This window comes from Bos indicus x Bos taurus, chromosome 4 (genome assembly GCF_003369695.1).
Source record: "Bos indicus x Bos taurus breed Angus x Brahman F1 hybrid chromosome 4, Bos_hybrid_MaternalHap_v2.0, whole genome shotgun sequence".
Classification (NCBI taxonomy): domain Eukaryota; kingdom Metazoa; phylum Chordata; class Mammalia; order Artiodactyla; family Bovidae; genus Bos; species Bos indicus x Bos taurus.
Genome location: NC_040079.1, coordinates 52,940,373 through 52,965,556, shown reverse-complemented (window position 1 = coordinate 52,965,556; position 25,184 = coordinate 52,940,373). Strand labels below are relative to the sequence as shown.

General features: G+C 42.4%; 1 protein-coding gene across 1 annotated transcript in view; it reads right to left on the bottom strand.

Annotated features, from left to right (window-relative positions):
• Positions 1–25,184, bottom strand: part of CHN2 (chimerin 2) — a 339,759-nt gene that overhangs the window by 117,706 nt on the left and 196,869 nt on the right. The window contains exons 4-6 of the mRNA XM_027539419.1: positions 15,151–15,182; positions 10,763–10,876; positions 6,821–7,106 (exon numbers count right to left, since the gene is read on the bottom strand). Coding sequence (XP_027395220.1) covers positions 6,821–7,106; positions 10,763–10,876; positions 15,151–15,182 — 432 coding nt within the window. The remainder of the gene's footprint in view (positions 1–6,820; positions 7,107–10,762; positions 10,877–15,150; positions 15,183–25,184) is intronic.

Below are 25,184 nucleotides of genomic sequence, written 5' to 3'. Positions count from 1 at the left end.
GGTAGAGGTGAGAAAGAATGCCAGTGCCTAAATTAGAACAAAAAAGAGTCTCAGAAAAAGAAGAGGCATTAAAGAGAGTGGGACAGGTGTCCTTAAAAGAAAATGCTTCCCCAAGTATCTGATAACCTTTACTTCCTCATCTGACCTTTCATCTAACCAGGGGTTGAGAACTGTAGAATCATCTGGAGAACCTTAAAAATAGGCTTGAGCTTCACCAGTAGAGGCTTTAATTCAGTTAAGTCAGGAGGGGTTAACATGGGTCTTTTCTAAAAAAGCTCCCAGGGTGATTCTAATTTGAAGCTGGTTTGAGAACCACTGACCTAGCCAAATCAGCTCTTTTTCAGACTGCACGATAAGTTTCACACTGTCAGGAGATTCTGATTTAAAATAACACTCTGGTAAAACCTGGTTTCATGAACAAATGTAATCCAAGTTAAAATCCATTCATCCTTACAGCATTATATTGCATTCCATTTTATGATGCCGTGTGTGCGAGGAGGAAGATGGATGATCAGAGTCATTACTGCACCTGTCGCTTTTACTAGCTAAGTTATACTCATCTTCATTTATCCTTTCTCCCGAAAAAAGACTGGTTATGCCACTTACATATTTCCAAGGGACCACCTGCAGAGCAGTTCTACAGGTTTTCCAGAGCCTGTCATATGAACGTCTTTTCCAGCCCCAGGATGCCTTATACGTGAACAATGCAGGCTCTTTCTTTGGCATATGGATGCAGCATCTCAGCTTGGGGAGGGCAATGGGTGACACCATGCTTGAATCAACTGTCCCTGATAAAGTCACAAAGCCTCTCCACCCTCCAGGACCAAGACCTCTCCCATAAGGGCGCAGTGGTGGAGCCCATCCACATAAAGGGATACCTCACAAACTTGCAGTAATGTCAGTCATGGTTTCTGAACCTGGTGAACCAACATTCTAATAGAATTCGAACAAGGTTAACACAGTGCTTGCACAGATTTTATTCTATTCATCACTTGCAGTTGTATTGGTTACTCTCTGCCACATCCCTTGCGTCAAATTCAATCCTATCCTGCTTTCGCCTGTGGTGGGGAAACTGATTAACTGTATCCCTGGCTCCTTTGTCCTCTAGCTTCCAGTGGGGCTTGTCCAGTGAGAGATACAGGCAGGAGATCGCAGGGCGGGAGGAGAGAGAAGATGAAGTATTTCTTCCACTGCGCCCTGCCTCTTGAGTGGCGCAGCACCCAAGGCTCACACCCTGGCTTGATTGTAGGGGTCTCTCTCTATCGCCCTCCTGTGGGAGCTCTGTTTTTATAGGATCGCCCGCTACAGGAGCCCCTCTCACACCCCACCTTCTGTGGCAGCCCCCTCTGGTGGGAGTCTCCTCTCCAGCTCTCATCAGGCTCCAGGAACCCCAGTGCCTTCCTCCAGTCCCTTCAGCAGCTCCCGCCATTGCCAGTCCTTGAGAAAGATCTCTTGTTAATCAGCTTCTCTTCAAAACCCCAGTGAATCTGTCTTCTATTTCCTGCTGGGCCCTGACACATTTAAGACTGCCTTATGAATTCATTTTTCACTTTTCATTCATTCACTTGGGAGTCCTGTACATATGACTTGTGCTCCTCAAAGATCTTAACTTTAATAGAACATCTAAGGGGCAGGTTATTTTAAAGCATTCTTTTTTCTCTATCCAAGCCTCTGTGACCTCTAGATGTCTCTGAAATACACCAGACCAAGGAGCTGGGTGCCTCAGTGTCCTCTTGTATAAAACAAAGGGGATGCACGAGGCGGTCTCCAGTACCCTCCTCCTCCAGGCTCTAGTTTCTCACAATGCCCCAGCGGGTCAGGGCGCAGCTCAGGGGCGGCAGGAGCCACGCAGAGAGAACACGGAGGGAGATAGACCATCTTGGTGGCCTGAGATGTGCCACTCCTCACGGTGAGGGCTCAGAGTCCTTCACTCCTGACAAGGCCACTTTCCTAGTTTCACAGCAAGACAAGCAGAAACCAGAGAGCCTTCCTTGCTGCCTAGGAAAGTGGGAGGAATCTGGGAGCTGGCCTGGGGCAGCTTGAGGAGGGTGTGGGGGGGTGAAAAGGCATGTAAAATGGGGGGGTGCTGGGAAGAGCCCCAGGGGAGCACCGCTGAGGGTTCTGTAGTGGGCAGGGGGCAAGGTCGGGAGGAAGCAATAGTCAGCCCATTTCCAGGCATAGTCACGCCACACTCTGTTTCGTGATTTAGGTCCTACGCTATAATTACCATCTTCAGCCTTCAGTGAAAGGCTGCTAACTACAGCCTCTTTACTAACAATCCAAAAGAGAAATGAAAGAAAAAAAAAGAAACAGCTAACAGGATGGGGAAGGGGACCGGTAAGAAGGGATGGGAAAACAGTCTGGGTCCAGGGGCAGGGGGTGGGGGTGGGGTAACACGATGAGTATGGAGGATGTTTTACTCAGGCTTTGCTTTAATGTATGTGAATTTAGGATATAATGCATTATTTTCTTAATTAATTTTCTGAATAGGATTTATCATGGTTCAAAATTCAAAGAGTACAAAATAGTAGCAGGAGTCTCCTTCCCACCCTTATATCTTAGACGCCCCCTTCCCACTCCCCACTGGCAGTCCTCATACTAGCTCATCATCCTTCGGGGGGTATTTTATAATTTTCCTAGAAAAAAAATATGTAAAATCTTTTTTCCTGGTTTACGTAAATAAAACCATACTATGCATACTATATCTGTTTTTGCATTTGATAACCCTGAGTAAATAACTTTCATATTAATCCATATGAGAACATCCTCTTTCTTTTCTGTGGTTGCATGATATTCCTGTATATGCTGCTGCTGCTGCTAAGTCATTTCAGTCGTGTCCGACTCTTTGCGACCCCGTGGACTGCAGCCTACCAGGCTCCTCCGTCCATGGGATTTTCCAGACAAGAGTACTGGAGTGGGGTGCCATTGCCCTCTCCGTCCTGTATATGGGTGTACCATAATTCATTCTAAGTAATCCCCAACTGATGAGCATTTAGATCATTTTCTGACATTTGCTATTATAAAAATTAGGGAAATGATTAACTGGTAAACTATATTCTATAGTGTGCTTGTATTACACCAAGAGTACAAATGATTTTTCTCCAGTAAAGCATAAATACAATTTAACTCAGCAAGTAACTTTACTTAGTAAACATGTGTTACTGAAAATATTGGGGTTTCCCTGGTGGCTCAGATGGTAAAGAATCTGCCTGTAATGAGGGAGACTCGGGTTCGATCCCTGGGTCAGGAAGATGCCCTGGAGAAGGGAATGGCTACCTATTCCAGTATTCTTGCCTAGAGAATTACATGGACAGTGGAGCCTGGTGGGTTACAGTCCATGGGGTCAGACATGACTGAGTGACTAACAATTTTACTTTCACTTTTCATTGAAAATATGGTTGTCACATATATTTGATTCAGTCAGGTATCCTTTACAAGGCTTCCCTTGTAGCTCAGCTGGTAAAGAATCTGCCTGCAATGTGGGAGACCTGGATTGGGAAGATCCCTTGGAGAAGGGAAAGGCTACCCACTCCAGAATTCTGGCCTGGAGAATTCCATGGACTATATAGTCCATGGGGTTGCAAAGAGTCAGACATGACTGAGCAACTTTCACTAATAATAAAATTCTTTACAAGACAATTTACTTATTAGAGCTAGTAATAGCAGTGTATTTTCAAAAACACATGTAAATATTAAGAGATTCTTACCATCAATTGACTCAGGATGGTCAAAAGCAAAGGTCTTTGCTTAAGGCAATAAGAACAGAATGAGGTCCAGCTGCTCCATAGATTTAAGAAGCTTTGAACTTGGAGTTAGGAAGTCTGGGTTTGATTCCTTGTCCTGCCATTGTGGCTTTTTCAATAAAATGGGGATAATCATTCCTGCCCTATGTACCTGGCAAAGCTGCTCTGAAAATAAAGTGGAAAATTATTTCACATGCGTGAAATCTGTTTACCAACTGCAAAAGTCTAAACTGATGTTGAATCCTGTTGCTACTCTTACATTGTTTATAGCACAGGTTCCGGAGATCAGTAAACAAGCAATCTATGGAATAATTTCTGAAATTAATTTCATAAAAGAAATGATGCCGGGCATGACCGTTTTAATTAAATGCACCAAATGGTGGCACTTACATATAGTAATGTTTTAAAAATCAATTAAAGAATCAGAAGGGAAACAGATCCCTGTTGGCTAACCACCACAGTGTTTTTTTGTTTTTTCACTTGCACCCTCTCCTCTCCCTGCCTCGTCTCCAGTTATTAAAATCAAGTTCACTGCTAACCACCTTGACAGGAGGTAAATCTGGAAACCACTCAAATCTGATAGGGTAGGTAATATCTTTTTGCCAATTAACATTGTTAATATTCTAGGATTTACACGTATCTCTGGATTCATTAGGAAATGATCAATAAAATATGTGGGCAGATGAAGTTTAAGTACTCTGGAAAATGAAATGCTGGGCTGTCTGAATTTAAGAAATATTAGGAAGCCTACTCATTTCACTCATTAAAACCCTCAAGACATGCCATTACTGAAGCAGACAGGTGCCCCGGGCATTTCTCAGTCAATCCATTCAAGTTTCTGCCACCTCTTTTTGAGTCACTGCCGCCATGGCAACAGTCCACTGACCTGCCCTTAAGGGAAATAGGATTTCTGGCAAGACTGAGACTTTTAATAATTCCACTTGTCAATAAGGTCAGAAAGAAACAGATGGAGTTGTACGAAGTTACTTCACAATCCACTAACAAAATGAGTGACCCCCAGCAAATGACCAGACCCAGTGCTGGGAGCGTCCTCCAGGAAAGTCAACCACTGCACCATTAATGTCCAAGAACTCGGCGCCACTGTTGCCCATCCGTCAAACCTTTCACTGAGTCTGGACTTCCTCCTTCAATGCTTTCTTTATCTACCTTTTCCTGAAAAAGGTAAACGTGTACTGGGCGGCTCACTCAAAGTAATTGTTAATCTGATGATTTTCTCTAAAATTTAATTTTAATAAATAAATACAAAATGCCCTACAAGAAAGGATATATTTTTTCATGTAAGCTTCCTTATGGGACTACCATCTAGAAGTATCAGTTCCTAGTGACCCAACTTTCCTCTTGGGGGACGACAAAAATCTACGAATATCAATTCCAATACCCATGATCTAAACTCTCATCCCAAATACACCAGAGTCACTTCCTATTCACTTCTTCTCCTAGAAATGTTCTAATGCATTGTCTGCAGTTGTAACAGATTGCCTTTTGGGTGGCATTTCTCTCCAATTCAGAAATATAAACACCACTTCAGAGATTTATTTTACAATTCATCTTCTGATTTGTCATGGCTGGGAAAGTCGGCTTCTGGATTTTCTATTCTAAATTACTTTCTGAACAGATTTTTGCAAACAGACTAAGGAACGGCTTTTGCTTAGACAGGAACAAACTCCCAGAAAGCTGGGACACAAGTCCTCTCTCTTCTGTTGAAAGGTAAACAATCAGGAACCCTATCATTTCCCAAATCAATTATTCGCCAAAAAATAAACAGGTGCTTTGGAGACTCTGGAGTTATAAAATGAAAATGGCAAATGATTTTTTCATGGGCCAGCTGCTCAACTGACGTGATTCTGAGGCAGGTTCTCCTAGGCTCTAAAGCTCAATTAGCAAATCAATTAGGATCACGCCCTGTCTGCCAGCAGGCCCGCCTGCCATCCTCTGCTCTCCTCCTGCCCTGGGTGCTTTCTGTGCATCCCCGTTGCCAAAGCTGAAGCCCGGTCAGTCAACCTGAGGTTCCTCTGCTTTTTGCTCACACTGGACAACAAGGGGATGAGGGGGGCTGTTCCGGTTTAATTAAGGATTAGCAAACACCAGAAGGAGCCGTGCTCAACTCTGCTCATTTCTATCTGCCCCAGTCCAGGCTCGCCTGAGAAGCTAGGCACAGGCTCAGGGGGACTGACTGGCATGGCTGGCTGTCACTTTGTTTCAGTGGAAAACAGATAGGACCAGTCAAAGCAGATGGTTCCTGAAGGGACACATCCAAAAAATCTGCTAGCAAACTGCGGCGGCGTCTTTCACATAAACAGCAACTTACTGGAGAGGAAAATCAGACCCTTCTCGCCACATCCTGCCACGGTGCCACCAGCTTGAGCATCACCCATTTGGGAGGGTCTCATCCTCGACGAGGCCCAACAACTCCTCCTCTGGGGCAATGGACAAGCCTCCCAGAGACAGAGCCAGAGACGGGGGCATCAGCCGTGATGATGACTGTATCTTTCCAAGTCTCCTAGAGATATAGCCATCGTCACGGCTAATGCGCCCATATCTGTCAATAAAATCTGTTATCTAGGTAAGACCACCTTCAAGAGGGATCACTGACCTGTGCATCACACATGGGCATCAAGTCCTAAGAGAAGCAAATACAAATACTATGTATTTGGCCCGCTGGGTAGAACTGGAGATGGAGCCAGTGACACTGCAAATGGCAATTAAAAATACAAGTGACCATTTTCATCATAAAACACTAATTTTTTTAAAGGATTTTTTTTTTCTTTCAAACTTCAAATAAACTCACAATTATTAGTGGAAGTCCTGGCTCTGACTTAGGAGTTCTGGCAAATCATCGGACATTTTTGACCTCACTGTCCTCATCTGGAAAATGAGGGAGTTGAACTGAAATCAGATTTCCAAGGTCTCTTTTAGCACAAAATTTCTAAGGTTTTTTGGATGGGAGTGTGTTGGTCTCCTGCAACAGTCTGGCAAATCACGTATTGAATTAAGCATCCGGGTTTTCAGCATAGATTAGAAACAGAGAGACTGTTTTTGTCCCACGCGTGGCTTACCTTTTCGACGGGTGTGTGCTCTTCATTTGTGACGCTGGCTTTTCTTGATTCGTTTTTAGACCTGCTTAGCCTTCTGGATACTTTTTCTCTGAGTAGAGTGGCATATCCAATGTGTTCATAGATGGGGTTTGTTGTCATTTTGGAAATGTATTCTGAAGCTTTTGTTTCTATGTACAGTGTTATCAAGCCATCTGTGACCAAATCATGAATTGATTCAAACCTCTTCTCGCCCACAAAGTGTTTTCCATCATAGAAGAGCCTGTAGTTTAAGGTCTGATTTCCAAACCTGCCCATGAGGAAGGAGAGATCACAAGAGTTTTAGAAACCAGGTCAGTGGGTGACAGTGTCAGCTAACACTTCTGGGATCTGTACTGAATGCCAGACACTGGGCTAAGGGCCTGACATGATTTCCCCCCATTAGGTTATCATGGAGACCCTTCAAGACACGTGCAATTATTATTCTTGTTTGACAGCTGAGGGAATTGAGACTTGAAGACATGGGGTACTGCCTGATTCACAAATATGTTAAAAATTTCTTAATGGAAGCCACCCATGCCACTCCACTCCCTCCCCTCTACCAGGCAATTATCTCTGCAGGGGAAGTTATAAGCACTGGCCTTGGGTCCTTTTACTATTATATCTTTGACCATCATCAGTAGAGCACCCATGCCTTCCACCCTAGTTGGTCCAGCAGAAGGGGAACAGGGGAGCTGTGCAGCACAATTTGCTTGAGGATCAGTGACAGCATCACAGAGACTTAATCATTAGGGTTCTCTCCTTTTGGTGCTGATTGTCCCCTCTTGGTCTTGGTCCTACAGCTCACAGCCCCTTCCGGGTTCCCACTGGGACTGTCAGCTTCTGCTGCAGGGGATGCTGGTAAGCTGAGAAAAAACTTTGCATCCCTAGAGTACTTGCTATTCTTGAAGTGCTTCCTCATGATGACATCACTGAAGATATGACATCCCCAAGTGCAGCTGGGAAAGCATCGTTCTACAATCACAACACCGAGATGGTGGGTTGAATACATCTTTGTGGGTTGACCTGGGAAGTGTTTCATTGACACCATTTTTTCCCACAGAGACAGTGCTTCCTAATTCCAAAGAGTTCACAGATGAACTTTTGGAAGATTATCCGATTTTGAAATTGAAAACTTTCCTCAAACCTTGCAGGATTTGTCATGAGGATCGAAGGACATAAAATATTTAATGCAGGTTAGGAAAGTGCAGTAAAGGCAATGCCTTTGGGGTGCTATGATTTTTAATACTGTGATTTCATGGTAAAGTGCTTATGAGAGCTCTGTTCTGATGGCTTGCTAGCATGAAGTGTCATGATCGCTAGTGGGAGGTCTATGGGTCAATATGATTCCAGAGAGAACCCAGTGGACCAAATGCATGTTTGTTCAGGCACACACCCACAATGTGAGGTGAAGACTTTTGATAAGGGCTGCACAAGCTGGAATCAAGATTGCTGGGAGAAATATCAATAACCTCAGATATGCAGATGACACCATCCTTATGGCAGAAAGTGAAGAGGAACTAAAAAGCCTCTTGATGAAAGTGGAGAGTGAAAAAGTTGGCTTAAAGCTCAACATTCAGAAAATGAAGATCATGGCATCTGGTCTCATCACTTCATGGGAAATAGATGGGGAAACAGTGGAAACAGTGTCAGACTTTTTTTGGGGGGCTCCAAAATCACTGCAGATGGTGACTGCAGCCATGAAATTAAAAGACACTTACTCCTTGGAAGAAAAGTTATGACCAACCTAGATAGCATATTGAAAAGCAGAGACATTACTTTGCCAACAAAGGTCTGTCTAGTCAAGGGTATGGTTTTTCCATAGTCATGTATGGATGTGAGAGTTGGACTAGAAAGAAAGCTGAGCGCTGAAGAATTGATGCTTTTGAACTGTGGTGTCGGAGAAGACTCTTGAGAGTCCTTGGACTGCAAGGAGGTCCAACCAGTCCATCCTAAAGGAAATCAGTCCTGAATGTTCACTGGAAGGACTGATGCTAAAGCTGAAACTCCAATACTTTGGCCACCTCATGCGAAGAGTTGACTCATTGAAAAAGACCCTGATGCTGGGAGGAATTGGGGGCAGGAGAAGAAGGGGACGACAGAAGGTGAGATGGCTGGATGGCACCACCGACTCGATGGACGTGAGTTTGAGTGAACTCCGGGAGTTGGTGATGGACAGGGAGGCCTGGTGTGCTGTGATTCATGGGGTTGCAAAGAGTCAGACATGACTGAGTGACTGAACTGAACTGAATCACTTCATGGGAAATAGATGGGGAAACAGTGGAAACAGTGTCAGACTTTATTTTGGGGGGCTCCAAAATCACTGCAGATGGTGATTGCAGCCATGAAATTAAAAGACGCTTACTTCTTGGAAGGAAAGTTATGACCTAGATAGCATATTGAAAAGCAGAGACATTACTTTGCCAACAAAGGTCCGTCTAGTCAAGGCTCTGGTTTTTCCAGTGGTCATGTATGGATGTGAGAGTTGGACTGTGAAGAAAGCTGAGTGCTGAATAATTGATGCTTTTGAACGGTGATGTTGGAGAAGACTCTTGAGAGTCCCTTGGACTGCAAGGAGATCCAACCAGTCCATCCTAAAGGAGATCCATCCTGGGTGTTCATTGGAAGGACCGATGCTAAAGCTGAAACTCCAATATTTTAGCCACCTCATGCGAAGAGCTGACTCATTGGAAAAGACCCTGATGCTGGGAGGAACTGGGGGCAGGAGGAAAAGGGGACGACAGAGGATGAGATGGCTGGATGGCATCACCGACTCGATGGACGTGAGTTTGAGTGAACTTCGGGAGTTGGTGATGGACAGGGAGGCCTGGCGTGCTGTGATTCATGGGGTCGCAAAGAGTTAGACACGACTGAGCAACTGAACTGAATTGAATTGAAGGGAGGCAAGCTTTCTATATGGCTCAGTGGGTAAGGAAGCCTGCTAATGCAGAAAGACGCAGGTTCGATCCCTGAGTCAGGAAGATATCCCCTGGAGGAGGAGATAACAACCCTTTCCAGTATTCTTGTTTGGAAAATCCCATGGACAGAGGAGCCTGGCGGGCTACAGTCCATGGGGTTGCAAAGAATCAGACACAACTGAGCACACAATTTGTGCAGAAAAAGGAGGCAGAGGTATGTCTTAATTCACTGGCTTGATGTTTCAGGCAGAAGCAGCTCTAGAAGCACTAAATTTGCAGATAATTCTCCCAAGAATATTGTGCATGCATAAACAGAGCCTTGGAGTCCATCAGCCAATAACATCTGTGACCCAGGACACATGTAAGCCTGTAATATGCTGCTGGGCACTTTGTAAATGACATGAAAATAAAAAAAAATAATTAGGGGGAAATGGGGAACAACTGATTAATGGAGTTTTTATTTGGGATGAAGAAAAAGTTCTGGGAGATGATAGTGGAGATGGCTGCACAACATTGAGAATATACTTAATGCCACGAATTGCACACTTATAGATAATTAAAATGATACATTGCATGTTATGTATGTGCTTGTGCTTAGTCATTCAGTCATGTCCAATTCTTTGCAACTCCATGGACCATACCCTGCCAGGCTCCTCTGGTCCACTGGGATTCTCCAGGCAAGAATACTGGAGAGGGTTGTCATGCCCTCCTCCTGGGGATCTTCCCAACTCAGGGATGGAACCCAGGTCTCCCGCATTGTGGGTGGATTCTTTACCATCTGAGCCACCAGGGAAGTCCAAGAATACTGGAGTGGGTAGCCTATCCCTTTTCCAGGGGATCTTCCCAACACAGGAATCGAACCAGGGTCTCCTGCATTGCAGGAGGATTCTTTATCAGCTGAGCCACCATGAAAGCCCTGGATGTTATGTATATTTTACCACAATAAAAAAAAAAAGGGAAAAATAAGTAAATCCTTGCAAAGCAGTTGCAACTGGATAATCGCGTTTACCTTAGTGCTAACGTGTAGCATCCTGGCTGGCGCTGGCTTTCTCGAAGAATGTAGGCACCCTCTACGCCTCCAAGAAGCTCATCTGCCTTCTCTCGGGATATGATACCGTGGAACCTGAGAAGAGACAAGAGCATCTTTGTTCTGAACAGACCATACACCAAGTACGGACCACAAAGAGCTGGTTAAAAAACATGGTGGGACCACTGGAATTTACGGCTCCTCACCTTAATGAAGAAGGAACTATACTAATGTATAGTTCCAGATGGGCTTGGACCCACCTCCCAGCATGCACCCAAACAGATAACACGCAAAACAAAAGGAAGAAGGCCAAGTCCACCTGGCTTTCTGCTATTGTCTTTGCTCACAAGCTGAAAATTAAAGTCAGAACCAAAAGCCAGGTTACAACTCCTCTTTTAACCGCGGGGAATAACAAAAGAGCATTTACCAATTTAGCTCCCCGCTCACTATGTATTATCCTGATTGCAGATGAACACATACTGATTATCACCCTGCTTACTTCAGGTGTGGGGTGCTGTTCATTTAAGAGGCTCATTCACTGGAAAGAATAGCCAGCAGTCATGAACAGTCTTCCACTTCTTTAAATTTTGAGAGCAATCGCTTAGGGATGTGTGTGGAGAATGTACCTATTTTTCTGTTTTAAAAGATAATGTTTATTTTTTCCCTTGCTATTTCCCTTGCTATTCTACACATGCAGGTAGAAAATGCAGTAGGATTTCAGGCTTAGCCAGAGACTGCCTCGCTCTGGAAGGGATGTCTGAGCCCTAGAGAGCGTATGGTGATGCCAGGGGAGAAGAGAACAGGACCTCAGTTAGGGACAGTCAACCAGCCGGCTCTCTGTCACCCTCAAACAATAACAGCTGCTCAACGCTGTTTTCAGAGATTTGATCATTCTGTGTTACAGAGGAAGGTGGGAGCTGGGTTGCAGGGTTAGGTCGGTACCAAGGGGCCCTGGGCTCTTGGGAAAGGGAACAACACTCTCTTTCTAGGATTCCCCAATCTTAGAGAATTTGGAAGAATAAATTAGAGAAAAAAATTTCTGGACAAATAATCCTCTTTTACCTTCCTGGAAGGGAGAGGGAAGGGAGGGAAATGGCTACACAGTTTTTTCCCCAGGAATGCAAAGATTATTTACAGGACACATGTACCAGGATAATTTTTTGGAAAAAAAATATACCTATCACAATGGGTGCATGCTAAGTTGCTTCAGTCGTGTCCAACTCTTTGTGACCCTATGGATTATAGCCTGCCAGGCTCCTCTGTCCATGGGATTCTCCAGGCAAGAATACTGGAATGGGTTGCCATGCCCTCTTCCAGGAGATCTTCCCAACTCAGGGATCAAACCTGAGTCTCCTGTGCTTCCTGCATTGCAGGCAGATTCTTTACCACTGAGCCACCAGGGAAGTTCATGTATCACAATTTTTATGTCCTAATTCCCTTCTATTCTGTACAGCTAGATCTTACAAGCTGAAGCTTTAGTCTTAGGGGAGCGAGGTCCCAATGTTCTGGCTTTGAGTTCTCAAATCAACTCTCAAAAGTCTAGGGCAGTGATAGCTTGGGAAAAAGAGGGGCTGTGGCTTCTCAAATTTTGGTTTTAAATCTTGAAAGCCCACACATGGAGGTCTTGGAGCAGTGCATTTCTGGGGTGAGGATAAACGTACTGTGTGACATAAGAGTAATCCTCCTGCCCAAAACTGCCCAAAAGGAGACCAGTGTCCCCAGTTATTTGGGAGGGAAATTGGGAGAAATCTGGCCAGAGCCCAGGCTCAGTGGGTCTGATTTGGGAGGAGGAGAAGCCTCCTTTGACGACGAGCTTGGGTGCGTTTAGGGTGGTATGCCCATAGACTGGAGACCTAGTTTGTAGCAAGAGCTGGGGCTGGAGAAGACTGGACAGATGGTCTGAGCAGGGACCTGAGGGCAGCCTGCAGTTACCAGGCCAGTGAGAGAGAGACAGAGAGACAGAAAGAGAGACAGACAGACAGACTTGGGGAGGGTAGAAGAGTAGAGGGCACTGGAAAGTTTCCCACATCAGAGTCAGAAAGGGCAGAAGCTGGTGCAGAAGATGTTTAGGCTGGGATGTCCAGGATACAACCGGACGGGCAGGGGGGTTGTGGGGATGACCATGGCAGGAAGAGACACACACAGAGGAGGGCAGAGAAACCGGACACCCCAGGCCCAGACCACTCTCTGGGTGGAGAAGGGCGAAAACCACAAGAGGAGGCGGCTAACCAGGAAGCAGCTTTGTTTAAACTCTCTCTGTTTAAACTTTCAGGGATGGCCAGCAGCAGATGCCAAGTGTCAAAAACTAAGATAAATTCAATTGTTTGAAAGAAGTAACAATTTTGTGCACCTGAAGACTCAGCGTGCAGCTCAGCATCCCCTTTAGGGATAGATTTAAAAGTGTCCTATATATATATAGGACATAATATATATATATATATATATATATATATATATATATATAGGACATTATATATATATATTATGATCCCAACTTTTCAAAAAGAAAGCCTGCACAAAGACTGGAAAGAAAGAGGTGAAGGGAAAAAAGTTAACAATACTTCTCTCTAATGGCAGGTTATGGTATTTTCCACATTGTCAATTCCTATACGGGCTTCCCTGATAGTGCAGTTGGTAAAGAGTCCGCCTGCTATGCAGGAGATCCTAGGTCAATTCCTGGGTCAGGAAGATCCACTGAAGAAGGGATAAGCTACTCACTCCAGTATTCTTGGGCTTCCCTTGTAGCTCAGCTGGTAAAGAATCTGCCTGCAATGTGGGAGACTTGGGTTCGATCCCTGTGCTTTAATTTTCCCCAGTTAATTAGGTATCGTTTAACTTTTTAAAAACCGAAGTAATACCTATCCACAGTGGGAAAATTAAAAGGCACAAAAGAAATAAAAATATAAACAGTAGAAAAATACAAATTCCCTTTTCACTAATGACACCCATTGTCCACACTTTATTGTGATTCTTTCTAAGAAAAAAATATGTACAAATGTTTCCTGAAGAGAGCATATCTTATATTTTGAATGGAATTTAAAAAACCTTTTATTTTTTAAAAAGAAAGGGAAACACAGAATCTGAAGTTTTTAAGCTAACTTCCCTCTAATGGCAAACGTTCCTTTTTTGTGGTTTCTTTGGTCTCCTCTCACTACACAGTTTATGTGGATTGGGGTTTGAGGATGAGAACTAGGAGGTTATTCAATAAAAGTTTTATGCGAAAAAGGAAAAGACAATGAATAGAGTTCCTTTTGGAATTCATGTACAAAAGTGTTCTATTTTAGAAGTATATATTAGATTTTCATTTTCTTTTTTAATTCTTTATTTTTGGTGTTGTTCTGGAGTAAAATCCAAAACAGTATACTGAAGAAAAAAATGTCATCTTATATCGAGGTTGACTGTTAGGGATGTGGGGTGGAAGAGAGGAGGCCAATGGTCCAGGCAGGTACTCCAGAACCCCTAGCTGCATTTTCAAGGCCCAGTAGGAAGGTTCAGAAATGCAGCCATGGCAATTAGGAAGTAGCTGCTGAACTGGGACAAATAATAGCATCATTAATCACAAGAGTGAAGCTCTGATGGGTAAGGGAATAGAGGAAGGAGGTTTGAGTTTGGTCGGTGGACTTGAAAGAGATTTTGTCTCTGAATGCCTCCAGGTTGGACGTGGGAAGAAGAGTGAACTATGTATCTACCCTGACTCTGTGCTGGGCAGTTCTGTCTGCTGTGAGCTGTGCACCAGGCCACAGCCCCAGCCTGCTGATTGTTTTTATGGTAATGCATATTTGCTTTGCAGTAGGTTTCTCAGAAAGTAAAACAAGAGATGAAATTAAGAGGAAAATGGGGGAAATCATAATTATGGTATTAAGGTAATTTGGCTAATAGATCCACATCAAGAGAAATCATCATTTCGGTTTTATGAGACTGCAAGGAAATGGGATGACTTTCCTGAGTGTTGCACTTACTGAGGTGCGTGAAAGCCAGGAATTCGGCCTGAGTTTACAGTCTTTGACTCGAGCTGTTTATATGGTATTAAGGTAGAAAGTGAGACGAAAGACTAAGAGAGCCACAACTATGGAAAATGCTGCCTTATGTTTCAAATACTTCCAGGCACTCAGTGGCTGCTTTTGTGAAAAGAACTGAATGTAGCAGGAGATAGTGATCCTCCCACATTTGTGAAAGCCAAACACCTGAATATTATAAGAAAAATTCAATACAAAAGGATCTGATTGCATTTATCCTTATTATTAAACTCTTGCACAATGGATATTTGATGAAGACTATATATTGGAAAATTTTTAATATTTAATATTTAAATGACATATGAAAATTACTACTTATTATGTTATTAAAACAATGAATAGCAGAATACATACTCTCTTCCATAATATTTTGGTCTGTTTTCCACCTATATTAAAAAAGAAGAAAAGTATTAATAATGCATTTGAATTCAAATCAGATAGATAAAACTACTATTCAAATAAACAGAGCTAGAGTCCTGGAAATAATTTTATTACAGTTTTTATTCCCCAAATCAGAGACCTAAGACATTCTGGAGTTAACCAACACACTCAACTTTCTTGAGTAAAAATGATCTAGAATTGCCATATTTCTCTAATCATTAGGCTCATTCCCACCCAAACTCAAACATCCAATAAAAAAATTTTCAAAGGAAATAAAATGAGGCTTATTTTAATATTAAGGAATTGATAACAGTATTACAAGGCTTCATCCTGAAGGAGAGAATAAGTACTTCTAGCATGAATAAAACATAAATATTTATTTCAATCTTCCTCTAATTGTTTCAATATTTGGTTGTAATAAAAATGGGGTGTACACCAGGATTAAAAAAATAAGCTTAATTTGGTCTCTTTACAGATAAAACCTACATCCTAACATTTTTTCAACAAATGGCTAATGGGCTAAAATTCATTTGACATCAGAGGTATAAACTTTGGAGGATAAGATTTATGAGTTGACTGAAAAGCATAAAATTCCAGAAAAGATTTTTCAATCATATCTTGAGCCTTGGGGTAATCACACTGGATTTCTACCACATATATGTGATAATCTACTTTTGTATGAACTTTGTTTTCTTAGGTTAAAGGTGTTGGAGTTGGTGAGAAATTAACATGAATTCCCATGTTCCACTTTTATTCTTCCTAGTCTGATTCCAGGGACACTGAAGATATGTAGAGCTACAAGAAGTTATAGATTTTCATTGATGCTTATAAACAGCAAGTTCATGTTTATTTGCTAAAGTAGAATATGAGCTGGGCGGCTATTTCATTTACAGTCATTTCTGTATATAGTCAAATGGGCAGTTTTCTCAGCAGGACAGAGTGGTGGTATCTGAAGGCAGTTTCCTAGCTTACCTCTACCCTTCAAATGATGCAGGGGACCTGATGCGAAGAGCTGGCTCATTTGAAAAGACCTTGATGCTGGGAAAGATTGAAGGTGGGAGGAGAAGGGAACAACAGAGGATGAGATGATTGGATGGCATCACCGACTCAATGGACATGAGTTTGGGTAAACTCTGGGAGTTGGTGATGGACAGGGGGGCCTGGCATGCTATAGTCCATGAGGTCACAAAGAGTCGGAAATGACTGAGTGACTGAACTAAACTGAAATGGGCAGTAGGGAGCTATGCACTAGAGGAAGTTTCAAAAGGGAGAGCCAAGGGGACCATCTTGACAAGCCTGCCTTGGGCAAGCCTAGCTGGCATAAAACTAATCATCTAGACATGTCTAAATATGCGTTCACTCTTCTGTGCATTTTACACTTGAAACGCACTGAACCAAGAGAGGGCATTCATCACTCTTAATCTTTAAGGCTTGAAGCCTGCTAGGTGTCACTTACAAAGGATGATCTAAATAATAGCATTAATCGAAGCACAAAGTATGTAAAAAGGCACCTTGTTATCTGATGTGTACCATGACTCTACATACTAGGAAGCTTTTGAATGTGAGTTGCACATTTTGTCATTTACATCATTCTATTAGCTTTCTCTGGAGAAGGCAATGGCACCCCACTCCAGTATTCTTGCCTGGAAAATCCCATGGATGGAGGAGCCTGGTGGGCTGCAGTCCACGGGGTCGCTAAGAGTCAGGCATGACTGAGCGACTTCCATTTCACTTTTCACTTTCATGCATTGGAGAAGGAAATGGCAACCCACTCCAGTATTCTTGCCTGGAGAATCCCAGGGACGGTGGAGCCTGGTGGGCTGCGGTCTATGGGGTCGCACAGAGTTGGACATGACTGAAGCGACTTAGCAACAACATTAGCTTTCTCAGTTCTTTCCTACTCTTAGGACATACGTTTACAAAACTAGGTATAGCTCCCAACCTCATTCCCTTCCTCCATCCTCTTATCTTTCCAAAAGGGAAGAGTAATTAACCTAACTTCCCAGATGGATAGCATGGCAGATAGAGCTTACTACTAACTCCTGGCATGCAGGTAAGTTAATTTAATTGCCTCTTCAGACAACAAATAGCTTTCAGTTCGTCTATCACTCATAAAAATACACAGCACACTTATGCTCAGAGCTCTGTGCTCAGCCTGGTCATTGTTCATGAAGTGATGACCTCAGAGATATGAGAGGAAATATATAAAGAGCTCAGGGGTGTTCTGTACTTGCAGTAGAAGGTAACTTTTGAAAAATCTAACATAGTCCCCCAAATAGGGAAGTCAATATCTAGGGTGCCTTGAGAAACACCAGATAAGATCCTGCCTGAAGGACCCTTTGACCCAATTGAAGAACAAATCTGCACATGAAAACTGCAAGAAAATAAAACAAGAGCACTGAATCGTGTGGGAGAGACTCCACGTGGAATACCGTCATGGAATAGGCACCCAATATCACACAAAATGTGTACTAAAATACTATTCTTCATTTGTCTGAAATTCAAATTTATCTAGACATCCTGTTTTCATTTCTTTTTTTTTTTTCTCCTTCTAAATCTGGCAAAGCCACACATGGGGGAGAGGAAAGGTGGAAGTAAGAGAGAGTGAAGACAGAGGATGTGGACAGACATCCAATCACGGCTCCCACTGTCCTAGCTGTTTTGATAGTGATCTGATTCAATCTCTCTTTCTGGTGTTGTCTCTGTAGCTCGTAAAGAAAATATAGCTGTCCTTGTTAGTGTTAAAGAGAGAAATAATGACTGGGATAAAAAGCTATAACAATCACCTCTTCCTTTTCCTAAACTTTTTCTCACAGGAATCTAAACATTCTGTCTCTCCACCTCTCACTGAGCTTTTGAGCTGTCAAGAGCTAAATTTAAGTTACATGATGCCAGAAAAATCATAGAATATCCACATTTTTTCAAGATGGATCATTTTGGATACTCAGACCCTGACAAAGCACAGTCAGCTGACATCAGGGCTCTGAGGGACAAGGGATCTGACTACAGTAACGTCCTCCTTGTGACCGAGTACCGCCTTAAAGGAGCCTTACTCTGCCCCAGGCACTGCTTCATATTAAATATTGATGGGATCATTAGGTACCTGTGAAACACAGATTTGTTTTATTAAAGAATTTCAATTTCCAGGTGTATGAGATTCTCTTCAGTGAATGAGACAAAGGACAATTGATAAATAATAAGTAAAACAGCTCTGAAATTCCTCCATTTTCATTGAGAATTACGTCGTTAAAATTAGGCAACTTAAGAAAGATGGAGGGCTAATTTAGGTAGTCACATGGACTTAGGAAGGGACAAAAACACAACATATCCCAACATGAAGGGAAGTCGCCCGCCAGGACAATGGCTAAAGCTGGACAGCCCATCACACTGGTGAAGCTGGTCACTGTGAGCGTGACTGGCTCTTGGGGTTTAGTGATCCAGTTTCAGAAGTGAAAGAAGTCCAACCTTTTTAGGAAAAAAGTAATAATTTGTGGGTATTTTGCTCCATCTTCCAATGCTGGATCCTTTCATGATCCACCTGGTTCTGAAAGGAGCACCACTCTTTGCAAAAGGAGGATACTAAGCCAACCATTGAGCAAACACACACCCGAAATGGGTACTCCCCAAGACACAAGTGACTTCAGTTATGTGGGGTGACTGTGCAAAATGGTGGCTGATTTTTTTTAAATAAGTATAACTGAACATCATTCTCTAAATAAGAACCATCTACAGGAGACTCCCCTTCATGGATCACAGCCTTATCCTGGCGAAAGTGCTTGTGTAACTCAAGAAACTATGAGCTATGCTGTACAGGGCCACACAAGACAGACAGGTCATGATGAAGAGTTCTGACAAAACATGGTCCACTGGAGGAAGAAATGGCAAAACCCTCCAGTATTCTTTCCAGGAGAACCCCATGAATAGTATGAAAGCAAAAAGATATGACACTGGAAGATGAGCCCCCCAGGTTGGAAGGTGTCCAATATGCTACTGGGGAATAGCAGAGGATAATTACAAATAGCTCCAGAAAGAATGAAGAGGCTGGACCAATGCAGAAAGTTGTGAATATGTCTGGTGGTGAAAGTAAAGTCTGATGTTGTAAAGAACAATATTGCATAGGAACCTGGCATGTTAGGTCCATGGATTAAGGTAAATTGGACATAGACAAGCAGGAGACGGCAAAATTGAATATCGACACCTTAGGAATCAGTGAACTAAGATCGATGTGAAGTGAAAGTTGCTCAGTTGTGTCCGACTCTTTGCAACCCCATGGACTATACCATCAGTGGAATTCTCCAGGCCAGAATACTGGAGTGGGTAGCCTTTCCCTTTTCCAGGGGATCTTCCCAACCCAGGGATCAAACCCAGGTCTCCTACATTGCAGGTGGATTCTTTACCAACTGAGCTATTAGGGAAGCCCAAAATCCATGTGAATGAGCAAATTTAATTCAGATGACCATTATATCTACTACTGTGGGCAAGAATCCCTTAGAAGAAATGGAGTAGCCATCATAGTCAACAAAAGAGTCTGAAATGCAGTACTTGAGTGCAATCTGTAAAATGACAGAATGATCTCGGTTCATTTCCAAGGTAAATCATTCAACATCACAATAATCCAAGTCTATGCCCCAACCACTGATGCTGAAGAAGCTGAAGTTGACTGGTTCTATGAAGACCTACATCCTCTTCTAGAACTCACACCAAAAAGATATCATTTTTATCATAGGGGACTGGAACGCAAAAGTAGGCAGTTAAGAGATACTTGGAGTAATAGGCAAGTTTGGCCTTGGAGTACAAAATGAAGCAAGGCAAAGGCTAACAGAGTTTTGTCAAGAGAATGCACTGGTCATAGCAAACACCCTGTTCCAACAACACAAGAGACGACTCTACACATGGACATCACCAGATAGTCAATACTGAAATCAGATTGATTATGTTTTTTGTAGCCAAAGATGGAGAAGCTCTATACAATCAGTAAAAAAAGACCTGGAGCTGACTATGGCTCAGATCATAAGCTCCTTATTGCAAAATTCAGACTTAAATTAAAGAAAGTATGGAGAACCACTAGATCATTCAGGTATGACCTAAATCAAATCCCTTCTGATTATACAGTGGAAATGACAAACAGATTCGAGGGATTATATCTGGTAGACAGAGTTCCTGAAGAACTGTGGATGGAGTCTGTAACACTGTGCAGGAAGCAGTGACCAAAACCATCCCGAAGGAAAAAATAATGCAAGAAGTCAAAGTGGTTATCTGAGGAGGCTTTACAAATATCTGTGAAAGAAGAGAAGCAAAAGGCAAGGGAGAAAGGGAATGATATACCCAACTGAAGGCAGAGTTTCAGAGAGATGAGTTTCAGAGAGATAAGAAGGCCTTCTTTTTTAAAATTTATTTATTTTAATTGGGAGATAATTATTTTACAATATTGTGATGGTTTTGCCATATATCAACATGAATTGGCCATAGGTATACATTTGTCCCCTCCATCGTGTACCCCGCTTCCACCTCCCTCCCTTTCTTAAATGAACAATGCAAAGACATAGAGGAAAACAACAGAATGGGAAAGACCAGATATCTCTTCAAGAAAACTGGAGATATCAAGGGAACATTTCTGGCAAGGATGAGTGAGAAAAAGGACAGAATGGCAAGGACCTAACAGAAGCAGAAGATATTAAGATGAGGTGGCAAGAATGCACAGAAGAACTATACAAAAAAGGTCTTAATGACCTGGATAACCATGATGGTGTGGTCACTCACCTAGAGCCAGATATCCTGGAGTGTGAAGTCAACTGGGGCTTAGGAAGCATTACTATGAACAAAGCTAATGGAGGTTACAGAATTCCAGCTGAGCTTTTTCAATCCTAAATTATTTCATAATTTCATGATGCTGTTAAAGTGCTGCGCTCAATATGTTGGCAAATTTGGAAAACTTAGCATGGTTACAAGACTGGAAAAGGTCAGTTTTTATTCCAATCTCAGAGGGAAATGCCAAAGAATGTTCAAACTACTGTACAATTGTGTTCAGTTCACATGCTAGCAAGGTTATGCTCAAAATCCTTCAAGCTAACCTTCAGTAGCATATGAACTGAGAAATTCCAGATGTACAAGCTGGGTTCAGAAAAGGCAGAGCAACCTGAAATCAAATTGCCAACATTTGTTAGATCATGGAGAAAGTAAAGGAGTTCCAAAAAAACATATACTTTTACTTAATTGCCTAGATTAAAGCCTTTGACTCTGTCAGTTCAGTTTAGTTCAGTCGCTCAGTCGTGTCCGACTCTTTGCGACCCCACGAATCGCAGCACGCCAGGCCTCCCTGTCCATCACCAACTCCCGGAGTTCACTGAGACTCATGTTCATTGAGTCAGTGATGCCATCCAGCCATCTCATCCTCTGTTGTCCCCTCCTCCTCCTGCCCCCAAACCCTCCCAGCATCAGAGTCTTTTCCAATGAGTCAACTCTTCGCATGAGCTGGCCAGAGTACTGGAGTTTCAGCTTTAGCATCATTCCTTCCAAAGAAATCCCAGGGCTGATCTCCTTCAGAATGGACTGGTTGGATCTCCTTGCAGTCCAAGGGGACTCTTAGAGTCTTCTCCAACACCACAGTTCAAAAGCATCAGTTCTTCAGCACTCAGCTTTCTTCACAGTCCAACTCTCACATCCATACATGACCACTGGAAAAACCATAGCCTTGACTAGATGGACCTTTGTTGGCAAAGTAATGTCTCTGCTTTTGAATATGCTATCTAGGTTGGTCATAACTTTCCTTCCAAGGAGTAAGCGTCTTTTAATTTCATGGCTGCAGTCACCATCTGCAGTGATTTTGGAGCCCCCAAAAATAAAGTCTGACACTGTTTCCACTGTTTTCCCATCTATTTCCCATGAAGTGATGGGACCAGATGCCATGATCTTCGTTTTCTGAATGTTGTGTTTTAAGCCAACTTTTTCACTCTGTGAAAAAGTCAACTTTTTTGACTCTGTGGATCACAGCAAACTTAAAATTCTTAAAGAGATGGGAGAACCAGACCACCTTCCCTGTCTCTTGAGAAACCTGTATAATGCAGATCAAGAAGCAACAGTTAGAACTGGGCATGGACCAATGGACTGGTTCACAGCTGGAAAAGGACTATGACAAGGCTATATATTGTCACCCTGCTTATTTAACTTCTATGCAGAGTACATTATGTGAAATACCACTCTGGGTGAATCATAAGCTGGAATCAAGATTGCTGGGAGAAATATCAACAACTTCAGATATGTATGATACCACTTTAATGGCAGAAAGTGAAGAGGAGCTGAAGAGCGCCTTGATGAGGGTGAAAGAGGAGATGTAAAAGCTAGCTTAAAACTCAACATTCAAAAAACTAAGATCATGGCATCTGGTCCCATCTTCACGGCAAATAGAAGGGGGAAAAGTAGAAGAAGTGACAGATTTCATTTTCTTGGGCTCCAAAATCACTGCAGATGGTGACTGCAGCCATGAAATTAAAAGACACTTGCTCCTTGGAAGGAAAGCTATGACAAACCTAGACAGTGTATTAAAAAGCAGAGACATCTCCTTGCTGACAAAAATCTGTCTAGTCAAAGCTATGGTTTTTCCAGTAGTCATCTACGGATGTGAGAGTAGGACCATAACGATGGCTGAATGCCAAAGAATTGATGCTGGAGAAGACTCTTGAGAGTCCCTTGGACAGCAAGAAGATTAAACCAGTCAATTCTAAAGGAAATAAACCCTGAATATTCATTGGAAGGACTGATGCTGAAGCTGAAGCTCCAATACTTTGGCCACCTGATGTAAAGAGCCAACTCATTGGAAAAGGTCTGATGCTGGGAAGATTGAGGGCAGAAGGAGAAGGGGATTCAGAAGATGAATGGTTGCATAGCATCACCCACTCAATGGACATGAATTTGAGCAAATTCCAGGGGACAGTGGAGGAGAGAGGAGTCTTGTGTGCTGAAGTCCACGGTTGTAAAGAGCTGGATGTGACTTACCGACTAAACAACAACAGCTGGGTAATAGTCCCCCTAGGAGGGCAGTATTTGCCACTGACATCACTGTTGATCAGAACACATTTGGAATTCCTTTTCTGGAACTGGCCTTAATAATTGTTACCCTTTCTCTTGAATATCCTAACAGCTTCATTTTTCCAAGTGTGGTCTGGTCATTCAAAACAGAAATTTTAGGATGCATGTTAAAGGTTGCAGATTCCCGATCCCTTTTTAAGAAGAACTGATTCAGAAATACTGAAGGTGGGGCTTTGATGTGCTATTTAATGAAGTCCCCCTCGATGATATTTAAGCATATACTGAAGTTTCAGAATCACTGGTAAATAGAAACATACATTTGTTTTTTGAGAATGGATTTGAGAGTAGATGTTATTATAACAAACAGGCAAAAGTTATTCAGAGCTAAATTTAGTAAATAGGGTGAGTGACCCAACGAGGAAATCCATTTGAGACAAAAATGAAGCATGGTTTTCTAGTAATAAGATGTGCACTATGACTTGTTCTAAAGATACTTTAGAAAAGCATTCCCAGGACACTATGAGCAATGCGAAGCTGGAGGAATAAAAGCACAGCTTCCCAAGATGACTGATTGGAAAGCAACAACACTCATGTAATATATGGAAAACTATTTCATAACTGTGTATCATAGCTCATACATAATTAGTGCCAGCACTGTGACTATTGAAGACGGTTTTAGTTCTGTCCAGCCCAGTCCACAGGATCCATGCATATGCTCCTCTACATGTGAAGCCAGCGCAATTGTCATAGCTTCCCACCTCATGGCCTCATCAGCCCATGACCATCACAGGCTCCAATCAAAGCAAATCGTTTACAGTTCTATAAATGCACCCCTAACACATCCATCATTTTTTGGTATGTTCTTCCTTTAAGATCCTGAACTTCATTTTAATAAAATAAAGGTGGATCACAAGATGCTTGGAAGGGCAGGCTCTAGACTCAGACTGCCTGGCTTTAAGGCCACATCAGTGTGTCCATAAGCAGGTTACTAACTTCTCTGTACCTCAGTTTCCTCATCTTTAAAATGGAGATGGTAACAAAAGTATCTGCTTCATTAAGTTGTTTTAATAATTAAATGAGTAAATACATACATCATGCTTGCAACAGTGCCTGGAGTACCTAGATATACAATGGGTATTAGCTATCATTGGTATCCAGAAAGAGCCTCCTGTGTACCAAAGAAAGAGGCAGGCCCGTTATTTTCCATGCTCTTAAAGCTCCTTCTACCTATCTCTGCTGAAAAACTTGACATCCTACCATATTTTAAATCTTAACTTGCTTGTTTCTTCTCTAACTATTCTGTGAGTTTTTTTAAGCAGCTATTTTTGTCTTCGTCACCATTGTATTCCTAGAATTTCACCCGATGTCTGGCACAGAGTGAATGCAGGCACTTCTTGTTATCTGAACCTAATCCATTTCTAAAAATGTGTTGGTCACTAGAGTTTCAAATAACAAAAGTCTATATCCTACTGTTTTAAATGGAAAAAATAATAATTCATTTGTAAAACATCCAAAAATATCCATGTCCCAGACATTACTAAAATGCTTTAAATATATAACAATTTAAGAATTTCTGCATAATATGAAATATCTAAATACTAACTATAAAATTGTTTAACACTTCATAAAATAATGACTAGGTATGTTTGTGTGCAGTCCATGGTTGAATGGAACAGGAATTTTACTATCCTTCTACACTGAACATGTTCTATCGTAAACAATGAGATACTACTGCAGATTTGAAAGATACTATCTAAATTAGACCTGAGTTGGTAGTGCCCCAGGGTACCTGGCCTAAACAAGTACTGAGGAACTAAACCTTCAGGGGAGAAGTGGGGAGAGTTATGAATATAATGTTCAGTATGTTTAAACAAGGGGGCTTCCCCTATGGCTCAGCGGTAAAGAATCTGCCTACAGATGCTGCAGGAGACATGGGTTCAATCCTTGGGTAGGGAAGATTCCCTGGAGGAACACATGGCAAC